The 19,406-nt window shown below is 39.7% G+C and overlaps 1 protein-coding gene across 3 annotated transcripts in view; it reads right to left on the minus strand.

The window, feature by feature from the left end:
- Nucleotides 1–19,406, minus strand: part of snx29 (sorting nexin 29) — a 149,285-nt gene that overhangs the window by 54,019 nt on the left and 75,860 nt on the right. For all 3 annotated transcript variants that reach the window (XR_010924791.1, XR_010924790.1, XM_067575602.1), the window contains exon 16: nt 357–473. Coding sequence is in view for 1 of the 3 variants with exons in the window: in XM_067575602.1 (XP_067431703.1) it covers nt 357–473 (117 nt within the window). In the remaining 2 variants the exon portion in view is untranslated. The remainder of the gene's footprint in view (nt 1–356; nt 474–19,406) is intronic.

A 19,406-nucleotide genomic window follows, 5' to 3' on the forward strand; every position in this document is an offset into this window, starting at 1 on the left:
TCAAAAGAGAGAAGAGTCAAATTTCATCACCAGAGAAGTAGATATATTAAGTACTAAACAAAGTGTTTGATTGATATCTCTGGGAAATGCAGTGCAGAAGTGCTGACCAAAAATGAGAATACAGGAAAGTGCAGTTAACTGTTATTGGCAGCTACTGACCGTAGAGGAATATCTGCCAAAACAAACAGGGGAAGTGGAAATAAAAAGTCAAACAAAATCACTAGAGGGAGAGGCAAGAAAATAGCAGGGTGAGAGAGAGAGTGGGGGGGGGAAGAGGAAACCTGCAGAGAAATTAGATGAGGGGAAACATCAGTTTGTGTGTGTGTGTGTTTGTGTATGTGTGTCCAGTTACTCACCGGTCCTCTCAGGTCAATGAGTTCCTGTCTCATCTGGACAATGAGGTGGTCTTTGGCCATGAGGGAGCGATACAGACGCTCATTAAACTCTATCAACTCACCGTGCATCTCGGCCACCTGCAGCGCACGCACGCATGTACACACACACAGACACACACACAAAGAGAAACAAAACACACAAAAAGGTATCGAAATCAATCATGCTGTAGAGCATCCCACAATTATGTCAAAAAACGGCACCATAGAAAACCATGTAAACAAGTTAGATATATAGTGTGAGTCCATTCAAAAATTCAATTCTCAGTTTCCATTTAACACACAAAAGGCAGGAACGCTCCAGGTGAGATGTAATGAATGTTGACAGCAGGACAGATTCTGTGAAACAGTGAAACCCCTGACAGAGATGAGAGGGATGGAGGGAGAGAGGGGTGAGCGAGAGAGAGAGAGAGAGAGAGAGAGAGAGAGTGAGGGGGTGAAACCAGTTCATGTCCTAAACAGTCAGACTCCTGCCAGCCTGCTAATCAATTGTCTTCAGCTCTAACTAACCTTGACATGGTGTTATTCACATCTGTGTGTATGTGCTCATTCAAATATGGCTATTCTGTATGTGTGTGTGTGTTTGTTTGTGTGTATGTGTGTATGTGTGTGTATGTGTTCCCTGGCCTGTCTGCCTAACCGGGCTGGACAGTGTGGACAGGTCTCTGTCAGGAGACTGACAGCTGTGACACACACTGTGCTGTATGGAGGACACCTGCTATCACAGCCCGCTTCGGCAGAGCGCCGTCGCTGGCTGATAGGTGAGCCGAGCCGCTGCGCCTCTGTTGCTCCAACACCAACCTTTATACATTAACTTATTCACATCCCATTTAGAAGCCCACACATGCCCATAAAGGAGGAGGAGAGGCCTCTTATGTAACAACAATGATGATGATCATAATGAACTCGATTTATAAAACCCAGAGTTAAATGTCAAAGTGCAGTTCTGTTTTGACACCATCTAAAATGTAATATTACAACAATATCACATTGAAAAATCGTTCATGACCAGAACAGAACAGGCACTATACAGTAGTATATTTCAGACACAGACAATATTGAGAGCAGCAGAGCTTTAATATGAATAACTCAAACAGAAATCATACATATTCAACTCTGTTAAGAGACAGTTTTTGCTCCGGTGTGAGTATGCAAAACTTGGTTAATCTATGTGAATCTAAAGATCCCCTCCAGACGTGTTGTAAGATGTAGATAAAATACTCTACTCTGAATAATAAGCTGTGTCTAATATGTTTTTTTCTCACAAAAAACATCAATTATCTTGTTAAAATTCTTCAAATGACATCTTCTCCTTCTCCTTCATAAAAAAAAAAAAAAAATCCAGAATCTGTGAATATGTAAATATTTTTCATTTGAAAAGTTTAACTACTGGACACAAGATGTCTCCTACTTCACTGTAAAGTCTATTCTCAGTGTGTGTGCACTGGAGGATTCAAGGTTCCACATCACAGTCGTGTAAGTTGCATACTGGACGATTGGCCCCAAACTAGTTGTGATGTCAGAAATCACGCTTGTAGGGACACACCTTAAACTTTGATTTTTGGTGAGCACAGAGAAACTTTCCACTTTCAGCAGATGAATGTGAAAACAGCCTTCTAGTGTCAAACACTGCACATACAGTGGGGTCCAAAAGTCTGAGACCACTTTCCCCGTTCACTTGAATGGGAAACACACACATACTTTGTGTTATCTCTTGAAAAATAAAGGTTAAATAAAGAATCTATGTGCTGAGTATCAATAATTGATGATACTAGTTGTTGTGACCTATGCTAACATGATGGCTGACCATCTATTTAATTCTTACTGTCAACTGTCTGCATGAAAACAAGCAGCCTGCAGTTCACTGAACCTGAGACTGCTGGTCGCCGAGCACCAACTCTTGCGCAGGGATTTTGAATTTTGCTGGGAATCCATCCTTCTTGGCTCTGTGAGAAAAACAGCTCTATATTTTTTTTCCTCCTGGCTCCAGTTTATTCACCCAGTTGAGGCGGACTTCAGTCACAGTCTGGAGCCAGACTGCAGCTTTGTCCATCAATCCTTAACCGTTATGACCCAGACACACACTGATGCCCTCTAGAGGTGATGCAGCAGTTGAATTTAAGAGTTTTGTTTTTTTTACTTCTTTGGTGAGTGTTTCAAAATTGTATAAAATTCAGTACTGAGTCTTCTGCAATGGTATCAAAGTAGTTTCAAACCTTCAGTTGCCATGACAACCGGATTTCAAAAACACAGAAACAGTCTGCTCCAAAGGTGGGGACTACACGTGTGCCTCAGGGCCAAATAATATCAAATATGTCTCGTCTTCAGACAGAATCGCCAGCTAACAAAGCAGCACAGCTAACAAAAACACCAAGGAACCCTCTCCCTTCATGGACTGGTAATGTTAACTGGGCATAGCGTAGCATGATGGTGTACACAGCTCAGCACAGGACTGCTTAACTTTTGTCAATGTACATGTACTGATTTGGTTTACAGTTATTCACTAAGCTTTATTGTTGTTATGTTTGTCATAGTTAGGTTATTGGGTAGCTACACTGCTAAGTTAATGTTAGTCATGCTTCACGCACGTACTCAGAGAACTTGCATGCAAGCTAATCTCTTTTCTAACCCGGCATTGTTATCCTACACAGATCATGTGCATAAACTTTGAATTGGCTTTAAACACAACCACACACTCTGCGAGGAAATACTTTCTTTGTTTCACACGTGTTCATGTCGTGCATGTGGAACATGCAGAGGCAGAAAGAAACATACACATGTGCAGTCTCATCCCCACCATTTTTGGGTTCAAACCGCCATTTTGGGTCCAAGTCTGCCATCTTCCCTTTCGTCTATTTCCTCCCACACAAACTCGCAATATCACCCCCGCCATTTTGGTTCTAAGCCGCCATTTTCCTTTTGTCTCCCCCTAATGCTTTTGAACGTACATGCTGATCCATTTAATGTTGCACAAGAGTGAATACTGCCAACCTCCGCCAAAACTCCAAAACCCTTCAGCCTTTACTAGTTATTAATATGGTAATTTTGGTTGTAGTTATTAAGTATTAAGTTCCAAACGGATAGTTTAGTATATTTGATGAGACTAAATTAATTAATCGGCTATAAATTTACCCTTTTCGAAGGGTGGTGCACCGAGGTGAATTTAATACAAGTTAAATTATATTATTTATAGTAAAATAAACCTTGATTATTTATTACTGATAGCCTTTTAAGCTGTTGCACCTACAAGGAGCAATATAAAAATGAACTAGCTTAAGCTCCCCAGTATTCAGTATTTTAGAAGCCCTAATTTGCAAAAGTGAAATCACATTTACTCCTCACTCCAGACTGCAGTACTCATCACCATACAGCGAGGCCACAGGAGCTCCTATCACACTCTGAATCGGGAGGTCTGCTGTGCATTTGGGAGACACGAGCAGCATGGCTTAAAATGAATTAGAAAATCCTAAAGTCAATTTCACACAAGATGCTAAAAAAATTGTCTTGTGTGATCTCTCCAAATAGCACTGCACCAGTAACTTGTCGCTGCACTGCTTATGTCTATAATTCACTCATAAGTGGAAGGTGTTGAGCTTGGGGTGACAGAGTGATAATGTTGAACAAATTGGACAAACCAGGCAGAATCTGAAGAACTGTATAAATATTTCACTCAATGTAAAGCATCAGACATCACAACTCCACCTGCTAAATAACACTGACGATACAATAAATAAGCTGACGCCTCTATAAATCAATACTCTTAACAATTCCTAGCGTCAAGGCAACATGATTGCTTTAATGAAAAAAGTTTCCACTTTGATTTGTGGGTCAGTCTCTCTTTGTTTGTTGATATTACTGTTTAACTGCCGCTCAGAAGTTATGAAGTAAATAACAACGTGTGTGTCCTCAGGCCGGCTGTTAAATCTCTATGCTGTCAAATACAACCTGAGCTCTATAGGCAGTAATCTAAGTATAAAATAAACAAGTCGCAACAAGGCCTTCAATCCCTTTAAGCTATAATTGTTTCTATACTTCTTGAAAAAAAAAAAGGAGTGTCTGAGAAATAATGAAATATAATAAAAAGTATTTCATATCAAAGATCTGTGTAGTGTTAAACTAAGACCGTGAGAAATTCACATCAAAACCATTTGGGCTGTGTTGATCCCCAGCCTTGCCACTTTTCATTCCGACTGAATAAAAGCGGTATACCTATGGGCTCAGTCAATATCTGTATGTCTCTAAAACAACAAAGACGTTAGAAATCACAGGATCAGATAGGGCCGCAAAGCAATAAAACACAGCTGATGGTAATCTTTGAACATAAAACACAACTGTCTCCAGCTCAAAAATTCATTCCCCAAAACTGACACCTCTATGTTTCTGTTTGTATCCTCAGAGAGCCCTGATGTTTGTTTTTTGAAAACCCCCGACATAAGAGTAGGCAAAATGGTATGATGAATGACAGGAAAGGGACGCACAAACACACTTAAGAGTTTAAATCTCATTCATCTAGTCTGTGCGCAGGTCCAACAGGCGCGCCTCACCTCTTGTCATTTTCAAATCAAGGAACTGAGAATGCACAGCCATGAATCGGGCCCTCGAAGCAGTAAAACACTCCCGACTGTCCTCGACACGCCAGCCATTCATCACCTCTATTTATTTAGGCGCCACAACTCTTAAATAGGACATTATAAAAGAGGGAATTAATTTTAAGCGTGAAGAAACCCAATTAATTCTCAGTGAGAGGGAGCTAATCAGTTTGTCATTCTCTGGCAGTGCATGTGCGCGAGCGTCGGCATGTACAGTACGGTATGTGTGTGTGAGCGCACATGTGTGTTGGCTTGTGTAAATCTGTATTGGAGTGTGCTAATTCTGCGGTGGTCTATATTAAGGAGTGGCTGTGTGGCTACGTGCTAGCATTGCCAATTTGTTGAAACAGGCAAGTTCATCTTCTCTACTGTTATTAAGGCAGAGCCATTAGGATGCACAGCCAGTAGCTTTCAGTCTTCACTCACTCATGCCTGGACCTTATATGCAATGTTGTATTATCCCACTCCCAAGCTGACCTTTCCCTAGTCAAGGCCACCCAAAGGCTCGCTTCAGGCTTGCATCAGCCAATAAATATCTGCAGGACAAGAGCTAATTAGTGGCTGCAGAAAAATCTCATTCAAATAGCAAAATAAATGAAAAAATAGAGATCAGCACAGCACAGAGTGGCTGTCGAGACATTTCAAAAGCTAAAGGGCAACATCAGAATGAGTTAGGATTAGAGTTTAGTTTAATTGCACAAATGATTAAACAACAAAGACAAGAAATACAAAATAACAACAAACAATAACCTAAATTGGATCCCAAGCAAGAAAAATTATATTAATTCTAACAGTACTGGAGATTTGTGCGTCATAGGATGGGTGTGTGTGGGGGGGTGTATGTGTGTCCACTTTCGCTAAGCTTTTCTCCCCTGACACTCACAACCTGAACGGGAACTTGTTAGTGTTGAAGGTGATGGACTAGTTTATAATTTCCTTCAAGCCGGTGCAGTTTGAAGTTGAAAAGCTTTCGATGTGAAACCATAAAACCATCACAATAAAGCTGACAGCCCAACAAGTCAACTGTGTAGAGGCCTGACAGGCTGCTCTTGTCTGCTTTAGGCTACAGCCAACCTGGAGCCTTGAAGCCACAGCTGTGTGGCTCAGACACGGAGCCCCCCAAGGCCATCTAACAATCAAAGATCAGGGGCTAAAGTGACCAGAATGTGATGCAATGTCTCGCCTGAGGAGCCGGGTCAAGCAAAATCAGCAGCATGTTTACAACCCGTCTGAGCTGGGAAATACTGAAATTTCACAGCTCACTACCTGGAAAAATGTGACTAAACAACCAGTTTCATGTAGCTAATTACTAAACAGGTAAATACTTCCATCACCTTACAGAAGTACATTGTTCTTGTCATGGGTTTAGCCTGGAAACTTCACGAGTTAAAGTGTGTACGACTAACCAATCAATTCAAGAAACATTTAAGTATGGAAGGTTTAAAGGTACCCTGTGAAGTTTCTGACCAACTAGCAAGGCTATAAAGCACTGTTTTAATCAGTGGCTCTCTCCTCTGCTGTTATTTGTATTACTATTATTACTATTATTATTTGTATACTTTGTAGCTTGAGCGTGTGGGCGACATGATGCACATTCCTGCTGCCAGCCTCATGCTATTCCACTGATTAACTGTTGGTGGCAGTAATGTGCCAAGAAACATAGCAGAGAAGACTGAGAGCTAGCAAACACGGATGTAAACAATCAGCTTTGCAAATGTTTTATGAGGATGGAAAAGTATTCAACATGTTTGTTAGGTGTCGAGGATACATAGAATGTGTTTTGGTGATAAACACTGAAAATAAACATGACTTTGTTTTAAAAAAAAACTTTTTTAACTAAAAAAAAAGTTAATTGCTTATTTTACAGGAATTAAGTTATTTTGCAATCAATTAGTTTTCTTATTTAGGCATGACTGGGGCATTAGTCATTGCATTTATGAGGACTGTGGAAATTTAAAGCAAAAAAACTCAGACAACATACAGTATACTTCCTCTGGGAACACGTTTTCAAAAAGGTAATTGCGTAATATAACTAAAACACGTATTTAAACTGGACTATGGTTTTCCACAGCTTAAGCCATTTCTCTTCATAAAATTCATGGACGTGATATAATTTGTACTAATCACAGTATACAAAGTTTAACTAAGCGAGAGTAAGAGGGCTGAAACTGGACTGTGAAAGGAAAAAAATAACTCTGAACTGACCCTAATCACAACACATCATCTCCCAGTATGATTAATAATGACAAATGTACCATATAACGTATGCTCTGCAGTTAACATTACCATCTATGTTGATTATTCTCTATGCAACAAAGACAAATTGGTTACTCAATTCAAAGTGGGACTGTACAATTTACAGTAAGTGGCCCAAAATACAAAGATATTTTTACTGTTGTTGAATTGTATGACACTCAAACAGTCTGTAAGGATCAACAGAACACATTAAATATTTAGACATTTTTAAATTTCATTCCACGTATCAGCAGCTTCAGTGCCCACTGTACTTCCAAAACAATCATTCATGTTTTATACATGATTGCAAACCAAATACTGGGCAACATTTGTAAAAAAAAAAAAAAAAAAAATTATATATAAGAAACAGGCTCAGTTTAGCTTTTACTGGCTTACATTTGTATATAGTGATTATTATATAATCTCTTGCATACATTCAGAATGAATGTATCTGATGTGTAGTAAGGTTTTATGACCTAGTATGGCTGAAAATGGGGCCAAATCAGAGCAGTGATGCAAATTGCTGTTTGTTAGCAGACATTTTGTTTGGCCTGAAGGGTTGCTTGGTATGATGTAACTGTCTGCACTGCTGGAGTCATCACAGCTAACTGCCACAAGTGATGCTGACCGAACGCTCTCACATGAACACATTCACACCGTTCAAAACCGTGCATATACACACACACACCCGTTATCCTAGGTCACTTTTGGGGACATTACATAGACTTACATTCATTTCCTGGAGACTTATCCTAACCCTCACCGTAACCACTGACCCAAAAATCAGCTTTTTCCCAATTGGGGACATGGCTTTTGTCCCCAGTTGAACCAGCCGTCCCCAATTAACTGGTCTTTAGTCTGAAATTTGTCCCCAAAAGTAGCCTATGACAGACACACACACTATCTCCTCCTTCACACAATGCCTTATCCTCCTCCTCTCCTCTGCTCTCCCATCTTTACAGAATCTGTGAGCCTCTTCCTCTCCTTTCCCCCCCTTTATATGATCTGAGCTGCGCCAAGCAGAGCTGGCCTGAATAAAAAGGCGGCTAAGAAAGCTCTGGCTGAGCACACAACCTCCCAAAAAAGAGACAGAGAGCAAGAGCAGCAGTGGTATACCTGACCCAAAACCTAATAACTGTAATTAGAAGGGATGCATACAGTGAATGGGGTGAAAGAAAATGAGGTGAAGACAAGAGAGAGAATATGAAACCTAAAATGTTCAGGCAGACAGACGAGGGGCAAGAAAAGGACAGAGAGTGAGAGCTTATACATGCAGGGTCATACAGCTGCAACATTTACATGCATAGTAAAAACTCTTCTCAACCTAAGTACTCAACTCGCTCAGTTTGGGGTCAGTGTCATCAAAATTAAAATACCTTGCACAACTCTTCTCCAGTGCACCGTAATTGATTCCCCAAACCTTTTTGGGCTATCTTGCCCTCATCAGGGTGCTATGACCTCTGTACAGGGGATGTTGGGATTAAGTACAGCCGGACACCTCCATTCTTCATATTCTTAATGTTAAGTTGGCTTCTGGTGGAGTGGAGGCCTGTATCGGTAAGTGGCAGCATGACAAGGGCAGAAGATACAGAAGCAACTGTGTATAAACACAACTAGATCTGCAACAATGAGTCAATTAATCGATTAGTTGCTAACTATTTTGATAATCATTTGGAGTCATTCTTTAAGGAAAAATGCCCAATTCTTTGCTTCCAGCTTCTCAAATGTGAATATTTTGCTGTTTCTATGACAGTAAACTGAGCTGCCCTGTGGCAAAAAAAGCAGGAAACTTAAATAACACACAAATCATGTTTTTTAGAGGTCATTTTTGGACTGTTTTTGCTGTTTGTTGAAAACAGCTGGAAACATATTTGAAAAAGAAGACATACTTGAAAGTTGACGTACTGTATAACAAAGATCCTCATCCAGACTGGGACCAGTGTCACCATTATACGGCATGCATTTTTCCCTCAAATACACTCCAAAAGTCTATTTTAACCCTTTCTGATGTAAATACTTATTTGATTTAATATTTCATCAAGTTAAATCCTGGGCACTGTCTCCTTTCCAATTCAATAGAAACATTTATTAAAAAATGGAATATTCACATCTTCAGGATGTGCAGTAATATCACGTACTGTAATGTTAAATAAAACCTAATGGCTGGCAGTACTTAGTGTTCATATTACGACTGGGATTTCATAGTGAACAGGACAGCATGGCTTTCATCTTTTTTTTATTCATGGCAGAAGGGAGACCCAGTCGCAGGGTATCAAAGGTTCATTTAAACATCTTAAACTGGATGAGGCCTCACCCATAGCCAATTCGGGGTTACTATGTAAATCTAAACGCAGCCTGGGTCTCTATCTGTCTCTCTGACTCACTTCAACACAGCTGCTCCTAAACAGGAGGAGACATGGCTGAGAGACAGGGGAAAACAAGGAAGAAAAGGAGTGTGAGAGAGGACCAATATAGACATCGCAAGCTGTGCTGTCCACTCTGAACTGAGGTGAAAAAACAGATACGAGTGAGAGAGAGAGAGAGAGAGAGAGAGAGAGAGAGAGAGAGAGAGAGAGAGAGAGAGAGAGAGAGAGAGAGAGAGAGAGAGAGAGAGAGAGAGAGAGAGATGAGTTAAGAAGTGTGAGCGCATGAGAGCAGCAGATGGACCAATAGAAAAGACAGAAATGGGAGTTTATAGAATAGGCTAAATCTGGCCCATGGTACAGACGTAGACTCTTTGTCACTGCCGCATCACACAGCGAGCTCCATGAGCACTTGGATCACACATTTTTTGGTTATGTAGCATTATTACTTTGAAACGCCGCAGTGATGACAATGTTAAAGTACAGTCTGTCAGCTTTAATTTTGGGGTGTTTTCATCAAAACCGGATGAACATTAAGGGAACTAAAGCCCTGACTTAATGCATGTTCTCCCAGTCTACGCATCGCAGAAGTATTGGGACAGATTAAGATTAGGTTTACATTCAAAAAGTTGTCACTTTCCACTAGTAAGAGCCAAAATTTTAATATACAGCGACAGAACTTTGCCAGTATGAAGACAGGGAATTAATTGACAGTCTTCTGGTACAGTAGTTATGGATTATCGCAGCACATGGCCATGTTTTCATTTATTTATGCATGAGTCTGTGCTTCCATGAGGCTAAATGACTGTGATTTATGATTGTTTTGTTGTGGACTAGCAGCCAATACATCTCTATGATAATTTACTTTTTACTAAACCTCTACCCTGAACAGAGATTGTTCAATCATAGCATAGCAACTGTGAGTAGACACAGCAGGTCAGTCAAACTTTGGATAGTGAGTTTATCTGCTCTAACGTATGCTGCAACATGTCTGGCTAACTAGCTTACTGTAGCTTACTGTAAGCTAGTTAGTCGTGTAAACCATGTTACTTCTATGGCCAAGAAGTATATAGTTATGTAACTACCTTAGTTTGTTAGGTTACAGGTTATGTCTTTAAAAAAGACCCATTCACATCCACTATAATATTTCCTCACTGTGTGGAAGCTGGTCCTGGATGCTATAAAAGTTAACAGTAATGTTAGCAGCTCTGTCTTGCTCTTTATTGGATTTGGGGATATTTACACTACAACCTTAACCAACAGATTACGTTACGTGTTACGCTAGCCAAACTCATTGATTACTCCTCATATATGCCTTTTCTCTTGTAACCTTAACATCAATAAAATCAATAAAATTTATTAAATATTAATAATAATTATTATTATTTAAATTATTAACAAAACAAGTATGTAAGCTAAGCAGCCAAACAAGGTTATGTTAGAACAAAGTAGCTTTTGTTTACTTCCGCCAAAAATTAAGGACCCATTGTTAGCAAAAATTGCTAAGAATTTTGAGTAGTAAATCTGCCACTAGTGTTATTAAAGAATTGTTTAACAGACTTTGACGTATCACACTTCTACTGCATGGCTTCAAAAGCATCATGAGTGACTTCAGCAGTCATTGCCTCATTGAGCTCAGTAGTAGAAGCAGCAGAGATGAAATGTATGACTTTAACAAAGACGCCCATCATCCACCTCCATGGCAGGAACATTAAGATTTAATACTGGTGTGATGGTCTTACTGTACTGTAGGTATTAAAACATTCATCCAAAAAAAAAAAAAAGCCCATGAATTGTAACTGAAACACAGAACGGCGTTGTGCTGTTGTATCCAAAGACATTAGAGAGTATGTGTTAGCGTCTGGACAAAAATCTGGACACAGTAGAAATCTTCATACAGATTCTCATAAAACACAAAAATAATTCAAGTAAAAGGGAATTTAATAAGGCCTTTGTACTCTGAGCATGTGTGAACACTTCAAAGCAGCTTCACCTGCATTATTCTGAGAAGAATAGCATGCATTATGCAGTATTTTGGCTTTGCATGGGTCACATTCACTTGCATTACACAGCAAAGACAACAGGCATTTTACAGGCATATGGGTTCATGTTCTCCCGGTTATTACTGCATCTCCGCTCTGAACAGAGGAATTTCTGAGTCGGTGGCTTGTAATTGTTGTTCTTGTTCTTGATGTTGTTTATGGTTAATTAATGAGCTTGCGGATCAAAGAGAGAATCCTTGATCCCACTGGAAGTTTCGACCCATATCTCTTCTCTATCTTCCAACAGCAGCCTCCCTCGACTTATCAATACAACACAGCAGATATAAAAATACACCATGGGAAAACAAAACAAAAAATATATATATCTGCTGTAACTGTGGGGCAAACTTGGAGAGACACATAATTGGTGGAGGGGTCAGGAGGTCCTCCCCACAGAAAAAAAATTTAAAACAAATTTCCTGCATTTCGACACCACCTAACCTCTTGGATTACGTGAAGAAACAGACACCTGCACTAGTCTAGATTAGTTAGATTGAGGTGGCTATGAAAACCAAGAACAGTATATAATTGTATGGATCGGAACAAAGAATTATTAGAAGCATGGCTATTTCATATTTGAAATTATATTTATAAAAACACTATGTGGCCTAAAATGGTTGTAAATTACAGGCTACTAGGCCATCATCAAGGTCAAACAAGGACAAACAGTTTATATAAATGAAATAGATTTACAACACATCACAATATGATTTGTATAATTAAACCTGGTTAAACAATGTTAAACTTGAGGGTTGATATTCTCAATACTCACAAGGCCACCTTCAAAATCTAACAGTTATAATAAAGTAAAAACACTTTGGATGAATAAAACGGCCTCACAGTCTAATTCCAATCCCACCTGTTTATTATTATAATCATAATAATGAAAGCACAGCGCAGAGCAGTCAGATATGAGCTCATTACACGGAGCGATGTGTCCTCATATTTAAAAATAATTCCATCCAAAGTCTGATTAAAACATAAACTAAAGCAAATAGTCTGTAGAAGTCTAAATAAGTCTCTTTCCACCGCTGAACATTTGACTGTTTGTTAATTCAGACACTTTTGCGCTGTGCGTCCCTCTCTCTCACTGCGCTGCCAGTCTGCTCCCATCAATCAGCGACAGGTTCAACTGAACCACTTCAAAGTGTGGTCCAAAAATGTGGGATTTTTTCTTTATCACTTGTTTTTGTCAGTTGCTGAAAAGTGGGGTAGCAAAACCATATTTTTTGGGGGATGCATTTGCTCCACTTGCTCCGTTGCTCAGGCGCCTATGGTCACAAGACTCCTAATGTAGTCTGTTAGCTTATTGGATATGAGTCAGACATCTGCTGGAGAATTTGGGTTAGGATGATCCAGCCTTTGAGCTACAGACGAGTTAGTTTACAGCACTACTATATGATGTAATGAGGCCTCAATTTGAAGCACAAGCGACTCTCCTCTAAATCTAAATTACCTTAATTATCAAGGCGGCTTCTCATGATTTAAACGTGAAGGTGCTTTGAGTAAGATTATTCCATAGCGAAAACTGGGCATTACATACTGCATCTGCATGGGCTTGAGAGGGTTATTTAACACATGCTGCTGAGATTTCTGCCTTTTTCCATCCACAGTCAAGCATTGCAACACATTTTGATCACAAGCCAAATGGACAAACTACAAAACGAGTATTAGTTTGCACAGTGATGTTATCTCTTCAGACAATTCTGTCGGATCTCTGCTCTAATTAGCTGATTAACCCATTTTATTCTCAAAATCTGTCTGTTATTTCTGGAGGGTACAGTAAACTATGACATAGACCTGCTGTTCAGACAGAGATTGATAAGTCATACAAATCACTGCATCCATCTTTAAGGCTTTTCAGGCAATTTTAAAAACCTTATGTCAAGATTAGTTTAATTTGAAACTAAAAGAGAGGCACCTGCAGTTGTTTTTTCTTTTATTACAGTGCTTGCACTTCCACTTGGCCCCATTAAGTTTTATACACAAGCGTGAAAATTAAATTATCTGTTTTAGTCTTATTTGCTTTGATAAACTCAAAGAATTTTCTCATTCTATCCTTTTTATAGTGAGACGCAGCTGCATCTCAGAGTCTTTTTCAGCGAGAGTTTGCTCAGTTGTCATGGAGTTGGTTCAGCTTTCATCGTGTGAATTAAATATGGAACCTCGGACATGTGATGACAGATGGTCGTATATGTGTTTGTGTATTTAAAATGTTCAAATAGACATTTAGTGATCTGTCCTTGCTGTAATTTTGATTTATTCCATTTGGAGGTTGTTTTTCAATTAGCATTTAACCCAGTTGTAGGTAGCATTAGTAAGTTCTTAAAAGGGTTTAAATTTGCTTTTCTAAAACACAAATATACCCTGACTTCACTCAGAAAGAGTCTTTGAACGTCTCTTTCACAACTGCCAAAAGTGGCTTAAAAGGTTCCAGGTGAGTTTGAGAGGCGGTTATTCCCTTCGTCTCTGTTTCCTCTAGTTGAGAAAGCCTCCTTCTCTAAAATTTCCTGTACAAAGGGCACAACATACTGTACAATAATAAAAACAAAATGCCAAATCCATGCAGCTATTATTTCTGTTTTACAATTCATAGTGTAATGAAAAATCAACAGTCATATCCCGGTGAGTGTGAATGATTTGCAGGCCTATAGGTTCAGGGAGGTGGTTTCTGTACTGTATACCTCCAGCATGACACCAACAGCCTGTGTGCGCTGATAAGAGGATGTGTTACATCACTAACTGCCTACCCTTTCCCTTATCACTCCAGACTCACAGATCAATGTCATGCAGTTTCGCTGCGTCCCAGAAATCTCAGCGGACATGTTCGCTGCATTATGTAATTTGTTTTTATTACTCGCACACACAATGAAAAGTACCGCCCGATAAAGCTGAAAATTAAAATGCTTTCCACAAAAGAACGACAGAATGTGACCATTATGCCTCCGTCCCCTCTGGTTTTCTATACTGTACGTTTCATGTTCTTCCTTTCTTGCTTTTATCTTTGTATCCATTCATCTGTCTTTCACTCGATTTCTTTTTTTTCACCATTGTCTTTCATTTCAGACAGGCCTGTTCCATTGGGATACGTTAAAGTGCCCTCCCACTGTTGATAGCTTTTTAAACCCACTTAGATCAGACATCCGTGCAGTTTCATGTGAGAAATCCCGCTCATCCGGATGGAAATTTGCACATCGCACATGGTGAACGCAGGCACGCTTACGTGAACGCACCTAATATCACTTTCTCACTGTCACAGCTGAGGAGTGAAGGAGGGGATGTGAAACAAGGAGTTACAAGGAGTGAGAGAGCAGAAGAGGCAAGAAAGAGTGAGGAAGATGGAAGCAGGAGAAGATCCTGGAATCATTCAGTTAGAAATGCACACCCCCCCCCCCCCCCCACCCGAGTCCTTCCTGTACTGAACTGTATATTAACCATGTTCATGCACAGCCACACTCGCATTCACACCTATTCACCAGTTTTCCAAATCACCTGACCTACAAGTGTCTGCAGGAAACCAAAAAGAAAACATGAGGAGAACATAAAGACACCACAAAGTTGGCTGTGCTGGTTAAGACTTTCTTTAAGGTGACAGAGGTTACTACTGAGCCGTACTTCTAACATAGTTAGCAAAGTTTTTTAATCTGCAAAGTTTCTTAATCTGTAAATGCAAGTTAACCTGTGAAAATTCAGAGGTTCAACTATAAAATACGTTAGAGAGAAAGAATACCATACCACTAATCATGAGCTGCAGTAATTTGCAAATAGACCAGGGGTAAAGGAACTTATAATGTGAAAAGGGCATAGATGATTATCTCAAAGAGCCCTGCAGCTCTACAGCATGATTTAGTGAGTTTTCACACCTATAGTTTGTTTGCTTTGGCTCGAGTCAGTGGACGAGTTCCTACTTTGTTGCATTTTCCCTTTAGTTCCGTTTGGTTTCACACAGCAAAATTCAGAGCGAACCAAAACGTAACAACAAAAGCCACACAGGAGCTGTCACTGCGTTCATTGGTCAGAACTCTTGTGGGGTTGGCAGGAGGAGAAAGGAGAGTTTATTTTTTAGAAACGGCAGATAGGCTACAACATTTGTAAAGGACTTTCCTTCTCATCTTTGTAAAACAGAAAATAAGACTAAAGTATGAAGGTATAAAGTATCAGTAATAAAGGGTACTAATGTTATTATTGAAATAAACAGCGTCTCTCTCTCTCCACACCTCCATGGTGCTGAAAGACACACAGCAGCGGCTACTTTTCTTATTCAACTGTTTTCTTATTCTTATTATTCATATTCTTATTAATATGAATAATAATGAATAAAAGCTAAATCAAGGGCTTTATAAATGGTGTATCTGCCGTTTCTGACCACGAAAACTCATTATGTTTTTATTTTTTTCACGTTGGTGCCCCCAGCACAGCAAATTGGCCGGTGCACCCAAGAACTCACCCGATACAATACATGGATAATCTGGCCCAGTCTTTTGGGCCATATACCAAGCCAAAATATGCAAGCAGAATGGTATATTTGAATGCACTTCACGTTATGTTATGAAGAGGAGAAAGGAGCACAATGCACAGCGCAACTGTCTACAGGAGCTGGTTTAATCCATAAAATGTGCAATGCCATTGTTGCTGTGCAATGTTTCCAGCATAAAAAAAGCTCTGATAAACCCTCTGTACACTACCTGCCAAACACCAAACAGCAGACAGGTAAAGTGAGCGATTAGCTGGTGAACATTTGGCAGCACATTTAGCCTCAGGAGTTAGTGGAAACTGAAACAGAGCTGGTAAAGAGAGTGAATACTGGACTTACATTCATCAGGAAACCAGAAACAATGGATTTTTTTGCTGATCTAAATCAGCAAAAAAAGCCTTATCAGCATTGAAGGCTTCACATTTGACTCCTTAAGTGCTGTGATCAGTTATTTCAAAAGGAACTGGCTCTATAAGGCTTCACTCGGTGATATTCTGTGCCTGAACAATGTCCTTCAAAACACAGAACAACTCACCTGACATCAAGACCTCACATGGGCAGATGTTGTGTTTAAAACTCTTTACTGTACCCTCAACCCAAATTCATTGGCCGTTGTCTGTTGTTGGTCAGTGACTGTGACCTACAGGAAAAGTTTGCCCTGTTGCCTCACCCTACTTTTATAAGTCCTTCATTTAGATCATTTATTCTGAGACTTTTTCTTGCCCTGGGCACAGTTCACAGCCTGGCAGGACACATGAGCAGATGAGGACACAGCAGGAAAAGAGCATAAAGCACCTTGAGATTTGGCTCAAATATAAACAAAGTTAGTCAATACAACACCTTGCCATCATTAAATTAAAAGCTGAACCAGGTCACAAACACGGGCGTGTTTCCCAGGTTAATGAAGGCTGAGCCTCGTCCAATATTTATTTGTGTCTGGCAGGTCTGTATGTATCCAACAAGGCTCGATGTGACATTTTCAAAAATCAATAACTTGGTCAGTCAGATTTTGTCTCAGTCGCTGAAGCAAGACAGCTGAATCAGGAGTGTTGACAGCTACTCATGTAAATCACACAATTTCTGAATCCTGACATCAGGGCTGACAGTAGTGCTGCTGACCCTCGATGAAGACAAACACAGAAGAAGCCACACATTCTTCTATCTTCTTCTTTCTTACCTGTTTCATACAAATATTACAAAACTGTTTCACTGCCCTTTTCAGTGATATGTCAACTCCCAATAAACCAGATTGTTGAAAACATTTGCGGTGGGTGAACGATAATGAGAACATCCTGTATCTCCTTCGTGCTGCGCATCTTTCTTGTTCCCTCTGCTTTGTGGTTATGACACTTGCTGATATCATTCGCCAAAAGGCCAGCACTAGCATTGCCACTGCAACCACTTTGTAACATTTTACAATATTTCTGCTAGACAACTTGTTACATATCATGGACAAGGAAAACACCTGCATTCTGCATGACGGGCTCATTCAAACAAAGCCACTGAGGCCTGGCTGGCCTGGGACCAGGGGAGAGCCTGCATCCCACAACAGTCCTCCAGCCTCACTGTGAAAGCTCCATTGAGACTGACAGTCGAGCAAATCAACAAATAAATAAGTAAATACCATTAAAAATGTATCACACATACGTGTGCATGAATAAGTGAAAACATGGTTTGGCCAAACACAGGCGGAAATATTTCTTATTAAAGAAATATAAAATATTAATTATTGATGTAGACGCCCCTCTTCCTCCTACACAAACCTCACTAGACGTTGCCTTTACTTTCCTCTGCTGATGTCACTCTCACTGGAGCTGTTACTTCATTGGTCAGTCTGACAGCAAACTGGACAAACACCCCCATCATCACTCACACAGTTGGCAACCTTATGCCCAACATCCAATTATTAAAAGATCTTCCACATACATTGTGATCAATATATTCGAGGGGAACCTGCTCAGGGAATAGCCCTTGGTGTAGTTAAGAGTTTTAAATCAATGCAACTGCAGAAAGTACAATTCTGCTTTATTTAGTTTGAGTAGTTTGGTGAGAATTTTCCATTCCCTTAAACAGCTCTCAACAGACCAAAAAACCTGATAACATGCTCTATCATCCTCTCTTAAACTTTGCTTGCTAATGTACCTATTCAGGTATTTCTCTATGCAAAGCTCCTAGTGCCTCTGTGACATCAATAAATCATTACCACACAGAAATTAAATTACTGTCAACACACAAGATTATTGGCACCAGCACTGTTTTTTGCTAAATTGTGTGGCAGCAGCTGGGACTTTGGCAGAAATCTAGTGAATTGCCCTATTCTTCTCGAGCAAACACAGCTAAAGCTGTCTAAGGTTCTGGCACTGGCAGATGATACAAAGAGTGAAGTGCAGAAGTAAAAATCGTGTTTGTGCTCCTCAGTAAAACAAACAGGATAAACCTTAGACTGAAGAATGAACTTCCTACTTGGAACCAAAGGCAGTCAGGGTTTCTATGGTTGTAATTTTGAGAAACAACAACCTACAAGTAGTCTAAACCATGGTTTATTCATGTATAGTAATTATATGAAGGTGACATAATTTCACAAAGAAATTTGGAAATTTTGGAAATACATGTATTCGCTTTAGCTTAGCTTAGCATAAAGACTGGAAACTGGGGGAAACTGCTAGCCTGGCTCCTTCTACATGTAAACAAAAACACCTACCAGCACCTTTAAAGCTCACTTCATAATACTTGTTTGTTTAATCCGTACAAAAACCGAAGTGTAAAAGTTGTGGTTTTACAGGGGTTACGTGCTAGCCATTGACTTCCTGAAGTCTTGTTGTTATAGTGAGGTTGCCTGGCAACCAGCGGGGACTCAGGGCTAGCTCTTTCCACCTGCCTCCGGTCCAAATTGCCTTTGATTCCCCTTAATTTTTAATATCAGGATAAAATTGTTATTATTATTTTTGTTTTGTTTTAATTACTGCATCTTAATTTTTTTCTGTCAAGCACTTTGATCAACTCCTGTTGTTCTTAAATGTTCTCTATAAATAAATTTTACTTTATTTTTTGACTTTATGCTGAGCCAATCACCTGCAGCTCCAGCTTCATATTTAGCAAACAGACATGAGAGTGGTATCAATCTTCTTATCTAACAAGATAAGAAAGCAAATAAGCATATGCTGTAGATAGTATGTAGACAAAATGTTCGGCATTTGCAACTCTCAAATTTACGATGATTTGTTACCCAGCAGGAAAAATCAACATCTGGATCACAGAAGTCTATCATTTGCTTCATGAGTACACAGTAGTAAGAAATGACCAAAGACAGC

The sequence above is a fragment of the Thunnus thynnus genome, chromosome 20 (genome assembly GCF_963924715.1).
Source record: "Thunnus thynnus chromosome 20, fThuThy2.1, whole genome shotgun sequence".
Classification (NCBI taxonomy): domain Eukaryota; kingdom Metazoa; phylum Chordata; class Actinopteri; order Scombriformes; family Scombridae; genus Thunnus; species Thunnus thynnus.